At 53.6% G+C, this 11,110-nt stretch overlaps 1 protein-coding gene across 4 annotated transcripts in view; it reads right to left on the reverse strand.

Moving 5' to 3' along the window:
• Positions 1-2,108, reverse strand: part of BRF1 (BRF1 general transcription factor IIIB subunit) — a 71,452-nt gene extending 69,344 nt beyond the window's left edge. For 3 of the 4 annotated variants that reach the window (XM_081230366.1, XM_081230363.1, XM_081230364.1), the window contains exon 1: positions 1,592-2,107. In XM_081230366.1, the coding sequence (XP_081086492.1) occupies positions 1,592-1,775 (184 nt within the window). In that variant the 5' untranslated portion in view covers positions 1,776-2,107. Of the gene's footprint in view, positions 1-1,591 lie in introns of all 4 variants that reach the window. The other variant, XM_081230365.1, reaches the window with a different exon arrangement.
• Between the last annotated feature and the right edge of the window lie 9,002 nt (positions 2,109-11,110).

Below are 11,110 nucleotides of genomic sequence, written 5' to 3' on the forward strand. Positions count from 1 at the left end.
AAAATATGTACAGGAGCTATATGCTGAAAACTACAAATCATGATGGAAGATCAAAGGAAACCTAATGAATGGAGAGACATCTATGCTCATGGATTGGAAAACACAATATAGTAAAAATGTCAAATCTGTCCAAATTTATCAAGAGATTTAATGCAATTCCAGTCAAAGCCCCAGCAAGGTTTTTTGTAAATATATACAAACTTATTCTAAAATTGAATGAAAAGGGAAGGGAACTACAATAACTAAATTCCGAAAAGGAAGAGCAAAGCTGGCGGAATCACAACATCTGATTTCAAGACTTATTATACAGGGCTTCCCTGGTGGCACAGTGGTTAAGAATCTGCCTGCCAATGCAGGGGACATGGGTTCGAGCCCTGGTCCGAGAAGATCCCACATGCCGTAAAGCAACTAAGCCCATGTGCCACAACTACTGAGCCTGTTCTCTAGAGCCCGTGATCCACAACTACTGAGCCTGCGTGCCTAGAGCCCATGCTCTGCAACAAGAGAAAAGTACAATCTATGAAAGGAAAAAAATCAATAAAGTGGACTGCATCAAGTTTTAAAACTTTTAATCAAAATTTTAAACTGCTCTGCAAATCACATATTTAACAAAGGACTTGTAACTACAATATTTAAAGAATGCTCAAAACTCAACAGTAAGGAAACAAACAACCTGAATATAAAATGAGCAAAAAACTACTTGAACAGACATTTCAGCAAGGGGGATTAAGGGATGGCAAATAAGCACATTAAATGCTGTCTAACATCACTATGCATTAGGAAAATGCATTAACACGGAGATGAGGCACCACAACACACTAAAAACACACCCAAAAGATATATAAATACAGAGACAACACCAAGTTCTGGTGAAGCAATTAGTGAGAATACAAAACGGTGCGGCCACATTGAAAATCCGCTTGGTGGTTTGTTATAAAGTTAAACATACAGCTACCATCCACTCCTGGGTAACCACCCTAGAGAAATGAAAACCTATGTCCACGGAAGAAGCCACCCACGAAGTTTTTAGCAGCTCTATTCATAATCACCCCCAACTGGAAACAAACCAAAGGTCCTTCAGCAAATCGTGGGCCGTGCACAGGAAGGAGCCCAGATCCTCGCAACAGCCTGGGCGAATCCCAAAGGCACAGGGCTGAGGGACAGATGCCAGTCTCCGAAGGTGGCCCACGGGCTGGTTCCCTTTACGCGGCATTCCTGAAAAACAAGACTGCAGGGACGGAGGGCAGCTGCCGCTGCGGGGAGGCGTGGGGCTGTGGAACTCTATCCTCGCTGTGGTGTTACTCGAATCCAAATGTGTTTAAATTCATACAACTGTAACCCGAAAGGAGCTGAATCGACTATGATGACTGAGAAGGGGGACGCGCTGACGTCCCCGACCCCCAGATTCAAATAACTGTCGCTCCAAGGAGCGAAGGGACTGCGCCGACTGAGGGGGATGGGCCACGACCCCGACCCCAGGCCGCATCCTGTCCCCTGTTTCGGTAAGTTCCATTACTAAAGCCAGAACCGCACACGCACGGAGGCCACTGGCCACCCAGTCCTCCGCCCCTCCAGCCCCGCCGGGACCCACCGTCCAGCGACACGAACTGGCCCACGGCCGACGAGCCTCCGCCGCTGTTCTCCACGAACTGCACCTCGGACACGATGATGTTGTCCTCGAGCACCGAGCCGCAGCCGGTGCACACGGCGTCGCCGCGCGCCGCATCCAGCTCGATGTCGGTGCCGCCGCAGCCGCGGCACACGCGGCCAGTCATGCCGGCGGCTCGAGGCCGGGCCCCCGCCCGCCGGCCACGGTCCCAGTCAGCCCGCCGGCCCGCGCGTCCGCCGGGCCCGTCCGCGGGCCCGTCCGCAGCCGCGTCCGCGCCGCCCAGACTCTCGCGAGGCCGCCGCCGCTGAGCCCGCCGATTCCCAGCGGCAGATTCGCCGCGCGGGCCAGGACGGCGCTGCCCGCCACGGTTGCGCCCCGCGGAACGGGCACGGGCTCTGGGGCCGCGGCAAAGACGCGACTACTCGAACACGCGACCTCCGGGCCGGGACGCAGCCACCAGGCCTCGGAACTTGGGACCTACAGGCCGCAACACCAGCGCGCCAGCAGCAGGAGGAAAGGCTGAGCGGCTTGCGGGGGCGGGGACAGATGGGCGGTATCGCGGTTTGTGGGCGTGGCCTGCGGAGCGAGAGCAGGGGTTGGTGGGCGGGACCTGAGGGCCTTGTGGGCGGGACGAGGGACTGTGGGCTTACCTTGTTGTGGGCGGAGCCTCAGGCGGGGTCTGAGAAGCAGAGCTCAGCGACGAATCGGCGCAGGTTGAGAGTGGAGACCCTCGCCCGGGACCGGCGGCCCCTCCCTTCGGGCTTGGGGGCAGGCTCCGCGGCTCTTCCTGGCTCCGCGGCCTCTGTGTGGCGGTGCCCTTACGCCCCCATGCAACCCCGCTCCCTGTTGTGTGGCCCCCCCCTCCGTGTCTCCCCACCCTTGACAGTCACTTGTGCCACCTGTGGTTACCGGTGTCATCACGTTTCTGTGTCCCTCTCACCCGCGCCCTCAGTTATCTTCAGATGCCATTCACGGTCGCCGAAACACCCATGCGGTCCCCGGGAATAAGCCTGAAAAGAAATGTGCAAGACCACATTTTTTTGTTTGTTTTTGGCTGCGCGACTTGTTAGTTACAGGGACCGAACCCGGGCCAGAGGAGTGAAAGTCCGGAATCCTAACCGCTAGGCCAACAGAGAATTCCCAAGACCATGTTTTTCAAAAACCTTTAAACCTTGACTGTAGGACTGACAGGAGCTCTAACTGAATCAGAAAATGCCCTATTCCCACCTGAATACAATGTTGTAAATACTTAAAATCTTCACGAGTCAATTTGTAAAGTCGATTTAATCCCCACCAAAATGTCAACAGGATTTTCAGGTGACTTGATAGGCTGACCCTAAAGTCATCTGGAAGAGATACTGCACAAGAATAGTCAAGAAAATTCTAAAAAGGACTTCCATGGTGGCGCAGTGGTTAAGAATCCGCCTGCGAATGCAGGGGACACGGGTTTGAGCCCTAGTCCGGGAAGATCCCACATGCCGTGGAGCAACTAAGCTCGTGCACCACAACTACTGAGCCTGCGCTCTAGAGCCTGCGAGCCACAACTACTGAGCCCGTGTGCCACAACTACTGAAGCCTGTGCGCCTAGAGCCTGTGCTCCGCAACAAGAGAAGCCACCGCAGTGAGAAGCCCACGCACCACAACGAAGAGTAGCCCCCGCTCGCCGCAACTAGAGGAAGCCCATGTGCAGCAGTGAAGACCCAACGCAGCCAAAAATAAGTAAATTTATTTTTAAAAAATTCTAAAAGAAGAGGAAAATTGCCCTTCTGTATATCAAAGTATTATATCAAATTACATCCATTAAACCACGTGGTATTTGTACAGGGACAAATGGACAAGTGGAATAAAACCAGAAGTCCAGAAACAAACCCAACTATGCACTGAAATTTAGAGGCCTCAATCATTGTGGAAAAGACAGACTTTTCAGTGGGGCTGGGGTTTCCGTTTAGAGGAGGAAAAGGGTAAATTGAGCCCCAACCTCACCCTGTTCTAAAAATAAATCCCAAATGGCATTAAATGCTGAACGTAGAAACAGAACTGCAAGACTCCTGGAATGAGATACAAGAGGGTATTGTAAATCTGCAGTGGATCTCTGTCATCACGGGAGGGTGCCTGGCTGGCCTCTGAGCCCCATCGATGTGTGGCTCATCATCGCCTCTCCCTGCAGGTGGCCGCCCTCACTGCAGGGCATGGGCAGTCGAGCCGGTTAAGCTAGAAGACAGTGCACGTATGGTCAGGACAACATAGTCTTTTGTTGGAAGGACAGAGCAGAATTTTGGTCACTGGTCTCATGCTGAGGAAACAGAGGTTGCTGCAGTGATGACCCTTGTCTTCGTGCCCCCATGCACACATGGATGTTCCCCAAGGAAGACCCAAGGGGCATCACTGGAGCGCAGAGTATTCCTACACTCAACACACTACACATGGGCAAACTGATCCCCAAAATTGTCCCATGAAATTACTGTCTCATAGTTCAATACTGTTCCACATTTTGGCCAACTTTTTGTATGCTAATTATCAATTGCTGCCTAACAAATAACCACAAAAGTTAGCAGCTTAAAATGACAAACCCGGGCTTCCCTGGTGGCGCAGTGGTTGAGAGTCCGCCTGCCGATGCAGGGGACACGGGTTCGTGCCCCGGTCCGGGAGGATCCCACATGCCGCGGAGCGGCTGAGCCCATGAGCCATGGCCGCTGAGCCTGCACGTCCGGAGCCTGTGCTCCGCAACGGGAGAGGCCACAACAGTGAGAGGCCCGTGTACCGCAAAAAAAAACAAAAAACAAAAAAAAGACAAACCTTTATCATCTCACAGTTTCTGTGGGTCAAGGGTCTGGGAGAGTCTTCGCGGGACGTTCTGGCCCGGGGTCTCCCGAGCTCACGGCCAAAGTGTCGGCCAGGGCCACGTCCTCTGAAGACTTGGCCGGAACCAGGGGCTCTGCCTCCAAGCTCCCTCACGAGAATCATGGTGGGGCCTGAGCACCTCACCCGGCGGCCCCCACAGCGTCCTCACAGGGGGGCCGGGGGCCGGGACCCGTAGGACAGAAGCTGCGAGGCTTGGCTGACTGACCTGCCAGTGCCGTCCCTGCACCAGCTCCACCTGGGCGTCCTGCCCACACCCGAGGGAGGAGGACTCGGAACATATTTAAAAGGGACACCGGCCACCCCCTGACCCGACCTGACACGTGCACGGGGCACCAGACGTCCAGCGCCACCCCGGGTGCCCAGACCCCTGCAGGCTCCCAAGGGAGGGGGACCAGCGCGGGGACCCCACTGCAGCCGGCGCGGGAGAGACCTGGGGTCTGGGAGCCCCGAGAGTGCCTCACGACCCACACAGAGGAGGGAAGTGTCCAGAGCAGAGAGCCAGGCCAGCCCCAGATGAGCAGATGTGGAGGACGCTGGACGGCTGTCTCCCTCCCGCACCTGTCACCCGATAGAGGGAAGGAGGAGAGGCTGCCCGGGCGTGGTGTGGGGCTCCCCACCCAGCTGGGCCCCCGAGTCAGAGCAGTGGGCTCCCAGGCCCCACCTGGAGCACCAGGCTGGAGGGCGCCTCCCTCCCGAGGCCGAGGTGCAGGCTGCAGGCCTGGGGGGCGGGGGCTGCAGAGACACCTGCCTTCCTTGCAGGGAGTCCTGGGGGCAGGTGGCTTTTCTCCTCCCCATCCCTCGGGGAGAGAAGTGGGGGTTGACCCCGGGGTTTTGTGAGGAGAGATGGGGGCTCCTGGAGGAGGGAGCCCGCCCCTTGCCCTGGCTGGGGGCCTGCCCAGCTGCAGGAATCCTCGGTGTGGACGCCCGAGTTGGGGATATGAGAGGGTGTGGGGGGCTTGACGAGTGTAGAGTGCACGAGGGACCCTGCAGCCTGGCTGCTGCCCTTGGTTTTGGGGCACAGGTGGGAGCAGCTGGGCGGCTGGAGAGGGGGCAGGGCCCCGCGGGAGTGGCCACGCTGCCGGCAACCAAGATAGAATTGGAAGCTGTCAGTCATTTCCCTTCAGCAATTTCAAGGCCCATTCCATGGTCTTCTTTGCATCATTTCTGTTGAAAAAGTCTGTTTTTTATCTGTTTTGTTGCACTTTGAAGTTAAGCTACAATTTTTTTCCTGGATACTTTTAAAATTTTTAAATCTCTTTCTAGGATTCCAATTACACCCATGTTAGATTTTTGCTATGTCCTATATGCCTCTGTATTTTTACACATTTTTTTTCCCCTCCTTGTTTCCATCTGGGTATTTTCTACTTACGTAATTTCCATTTCACTAATCCTCTCTTCTGCTGTGTGTAATCTGCTTTTAAAACCATCTATTCCATTGCTCATGTTCCTCATACTATACTCTATTTTACTTCTTTTTTCCCCTCCTTGTTTCCATCTGGGTATTTTCTACTTACGTAATTTCCATTTCACTAATCCTCTCTTCTGCTGTGTGTAATCTGCTTTTGAAACCATCTATTCTGTTGTTCATTTCAGCTATTTTATATTTCAGTTCTAGAATTTTCATGATTATTTTTCTTTAGATTTCAATTCTCTGATGAAATTCTCCATTTTTAAAAATTTATTTTCTTGAATATATTAATCACATTTTAAGTTTCATTCTAATCATTCCAATATTGGTGACCTATGGATTTATGTCTATCGTTTTTCTTGGCTTATGTGAAATCGTTTCCTGGCACACCTGGTAATTTTGGAATAAATGATGATCACTGTAAAGAAAAACTGTGAGGCTCGGGAGATGTTTTTGTTATTCAGAGAGAATTTATTTTCCTTCTGTCTGTCACACAGGTGGGGGCAACCCATATCTTGATGCAATCAGGCGCTGATAGGATTCCAAGCTTTACTCCAGGCTTTGCAGGGTTCTCTGTCTTCCTGCTTTTCAGGCACCTTCTTTCAAAGGCAGTTGTCTCTGTGTCTGTCACCTTACCACACCTGATTAAAACACATCTCCGGTACATTTGAGACGGGCTGGGACCTGGGACCCTTTGCTGCAGGGCTTGCACCTGGACACACCTCTCCTCCAGCAACGAAATACAAAGAAACTATAAGGGACTGAAAATAAATGTGTGCATGCAAACAGCTGGGGCAAACAAGCTTATGGACAACAAGATACAAAAAGACCAAAAAGCCCAGCTGATGCTTCTGAAGAGCCCAGAGCAAAAGCAGGGTACTGCGCATGCCCGCTGCACACAGCACCGCCTAAGGGGTAGGCAAACTACCTCAGCCACCCCTGCAGCCTGACCCCTGGACACGCCCCTATCCTTACCCCTTATAAGGAACCAGCTTGCCCTACCTCGGGGAGCAAGCAAGGGAGCCTGATACTTCTCAGTCCCGCTGCTGCAGCAGGAGCCCCAGTAAAGCCTTGCGTGAATTTCTTGTCTGGCCTCTGGTCAATTTCTATTGATTAAGGAGGACAAAGAACCCTGGTGTGGCAGAACCACGTGTGGCAGTCAGCACAGGTGAGAGGACCAGGCTGGGAACGCAAGCTTCCATCACCGCAACTGAAAACCAGCAGCTCAGTGCCCGTGGGCGAGGTCTCCAAGTTTCTATGTCCTCGTCTGCATAGCAGAGGTGATGGCGCCTCCATCCCAGCATTGGCGGGGGCAGAGCAGGGGAAATGGCGTATGTGCTGCAGACTGCAGTGACGATCGCAGACCACCCAGAACGCAGACCCCTGTCTCTGTTCTGCCCACCCTCATCATGTGCCACTGAGGGGGCAGGCAGTCCATCTTCCACCACAGAAGCCATGGGCTGGCGCCCTCGTGTCCCACCTCCTGGGCCGACGCACAGTGGGTCACAGGCTCCCACCTCCACCAGGGGCGGGAGGGGTCCCTGGTGTAGCGGGCCACCTGCCCCACCTGCATCTCTCTGGTTCCTCCCGTGGACGGGGTGACGGGGGCCTGACCCCTTTCTACAGCTCCTTCCACGCCTGAATTCTGCAGCCGCCGGACGGCTCCTGAACTCCAGACATCTGGAATGTCCTCAGATACAGTGAGCCTCCCTGGGAGGAGGAGCATGGCTGTGGCTGCTGCCTTTTGGGGACAGAGCCTTTCCTGGTTCCATCTGCTCAGAGAAGGTGCCTCCTCGATTGTCGGGAGGACCTTCACCTGGGGACGTGCCGCGATGGGCCAGGGAGAGCAACGGCCAGCGGCGTACATTTTAGCAAGGCTGGAATCACCCCATCCTCACCAGTGCAAGACGGTCATCAAGACCAAGCTAATAAGGACTGGACTTGGCACAAACGGAGAATCTAAGGACGCGTGGGTGCTACGCTCTCCGGTTCTGAGGCCACCTACAGCCAAGGTGTCGCCTCCCCTGGCTGTTCCTGGGGCCACACTGAGGGCCCCCATCAGGTGCATGCTCCGGATCCAGAGGATCTGAGAGAGGAATGCCACACCAGGCCTCCTTGGGGAGCGTACCCCAAGGTCAAAGCCCAGGGTCCCCTGGATGTCCTCATGTCTCCAAGCCCTGGCTGACCCCCATGACTCCAATACATGTCCCAAGAAGGAAAGGACCTGGGGAGGGGAGAGCTCAGCGGTGACACAGCCCCTGCGCCAGGGTCATACTGGACGAGAGAAATCAGCATGCAGTGTTAGTAGAATAGCTGGATTTTTTTTTTTTTTAGCTGAACCTGTTTTTGCAAACCCCCAGCCTACTGCAAAATTTAATATTATGTACAAACACATGATCTTCCCCAAAGGGGAAGACGCCTACTAGTTATTCACTGGATGGGTAAGTTTTCCTCCTTGGACGAGGACCACCCTGCACCCGCTCTCCTCTGGGCTGGCTTGGCCACGCAAAGCTCATGCCCGCCCTCCACGTCATGCAGGTGGCCTTTGGGGTGAATGTGCCACTCTCTGTGCCTCCAGTGAATTCCTCCCCGTCCCAGCTAAAGTTACCCCTTGACAGACCTGTCAGGGGACTCTCACTAGTTCGCAGTGCCTGAAGTTTCCTGGGAGATGTGCTGCGTCTGTGTGATTCAGTGTCCCTTTGCAGCATACAACACAGGGCCAGGCTCCCCACCCGACGGTTCCGCATCCCAGACACTCTCCCGTTTTTTTCTTTGTGTGTTTGTTTTGCTTTCTGTACTGCATCTCCCCCTCAGGAATTTTGGTCGTTCTCCTGGGAGACTGTCAGTTTCCAAGCCTGAGCTGGTTTTTACTCCTCTCTTCCCCTCTGCCGCAAACCCAAGCGGTCACCAGGTCGTTCCCAGGCCCACCTACCCGTGGCTCTCAGCAGCCAGCTAGGCCCACCCCTGGCAGTGGCAGTGCACCCCTGGTGCCCCAGATGTCCCTGTCCCGTGTGCCACGCGACCAACACCAATATTTGAAAAATGCTGTGTCACTCAGGTCTTTTTTTGTTTAAAACTGCACAAAGCCCGGCATTCCGGGCCCACCCTCCACTGGTCCGACTTTATTTCTTCTACTTGAGAAATAGTGTTGCTTTCAAGTATCAAAAGCATGTTTGCTCATTGTAAAACATTAGGAAAACAAAGAAAATTCTAAGGAAAACCAGAAATCATTCCCATGTTAATCTGAACAGCACTGAGGTCGAACATTGATTCATGGGCGCTGCCACCATGGTGTTGCACCTTTTGTGAATTATCCGGGAATGCCCTCTCTTGATTTCTGTATTAGGGCCTTGCTGTTTTTTTTCCAACATTTAACTCTTGTACTGACTTACTGTGACACAATTTCCATTGTGGGGAATTCAGAAAAGTGTTCAAATGTAACTACAGGGCTTTGCTGGTGGCGCAGTGGTTGGGAGTCCGCCTGCTGATGCAGGGGACACGGGTTCGTGCCCCGGTCCGGGAAGATCCCACATGCCGCGGAGCGGCTGGGCCCGTGAGCCATGGCCGCTGAGCCTGCGCGTCCGGAGCCTGTGCTCCGCAACGGGAGAGGCCACAACAGTGAGAGGCCCGCGTACCCCCCCCCCCAAAAGAATGTAACTACAAAGGTGCCCCGCCCCTTACACTCAGGGCCCAGAACAACCCCCAGTAAGAGGCAGGAGGGCTCGTACGCTTTATCCTGACCCCAGGTGTACTGTCTGTTCAGCCACACACCCTGATTTTCTCACACAGGCATGTGCAGTGGGCTTTCTCCATGCTGTTAAAGCTGCACAGTCACCCATTTCACTGGCACCTTTATGCTCCACAGGCCGCCCGCGCCATCTGACCACAGAAGCTGCTATTCTTTCCTTTATTTTCATGGTACAATTAATACATATTCATCATAGAGAAAATGTGAGATAAAGAGAAGCAAAAAGAAAAGCTCGATCAACTGAATTCCTGCCAAAGAGATAATTTCTTAACACTTTGGATTCATTTTTAACCTTCCGTATTTTCCTTGTACTTTGAAAATAGGTCTTTTACACGTATAATCACTTACATGTAAATATATATTTTACATGTACATGCATTTACACACACATTTTGTTAACCAGAAAGGATCGTATTTTTAGCCATGTCCTAACTTACCATTTCACACAGCTGTATGCTCCAGCGGGTGGCTGTGCGGTGGCCGGCCTGACCTCCCCTGGCTCTGCAACCCTGGATGTGATTCCAGGCTTCACTCTGAGAAGCCCCGCTGGCCCGGCCCCGGGCCTACGAGGCTCCCACAGGTCAGAGGTGACCTCAGGAACCTCCTGCAGTGTGGCTGCAGGGCAGTGCCACCTGCGGGGTCCTGTGCTCCTGACCCCTCTTCCTCTGGTTCCCCCAGAAGGGGCCTGATGCAGCCCCTCCGGTGCACCGGCACCCGTTTCCTGCCAGCGCCAACGCAGGGATCCCAGTGTTAGATCCTCAAACTCTCAGGGCAAAACGGGTGTCTCTGTACGCGGGAATTCGATTCCCATGACTGCCGGCCAACCCACCTCCGTCTACCAGTCTTCTGGAATGCCTTTCCCTGTCTGCATTGCTCCTATCCATTTGCAGGTGGTCGTTAGGTAACCAGGTTACCACCCTTGGCCTACGACATACATTCCAGACATTCTTCTCCCTTTTAACTTTGCTGACAGTAGATTTTTGGCTTCGGAGACAGTGGACATCTCCAGGTACACAGTCACTGCCGGCTATCAGCCAGTGACTTCCTAGAGTGTTTCTATGCTCAGAAAGTACCCCCCTCAAGTCCAGAGGTGGCTTTGCCATATTTGACACTTAACTGTGTCGTCCACCTGGGTTTCGCGTAGGTGTTTTGCACGAGAGAGGCTCACACCAGATTTTCTGGCAAGCAGCCTTGAGAAGAGCCTTCCTCTTACCTGTTCTGTGCTACTGATCACCTCTTGGATTCTTGCAGTGACAGGCATGGCTTCGGTCACTGTCACCTAATGAAACAGTCGGTTAGGATGCCTCCCCTTCCAAAGCCTGGTAGTGGTGATGGTAACGACACTAACCATTTCTCCTGTGCCTTCTGGGCAGCAGCTCCACGTGTTCACACCCACCCCTGTGGCTGATCCCAAGACAAGGCAGCGTGGGCACTGTAGTCACCCCGTCTCACAGGCACGACCACTTGTCTATTCTTCCAGTTG

This window comes from Mesoplodon bidens (assembly GCF_964165515.1).
Source record: "Mesoplodon bidens genome assembly, chromosome: 3".
NCBI lineage: Eukaryota > Metazoa > Chordata > Mammalia > Artiodactyla > Ziphiidae > Mesoplodon > Mesoplodon bidens.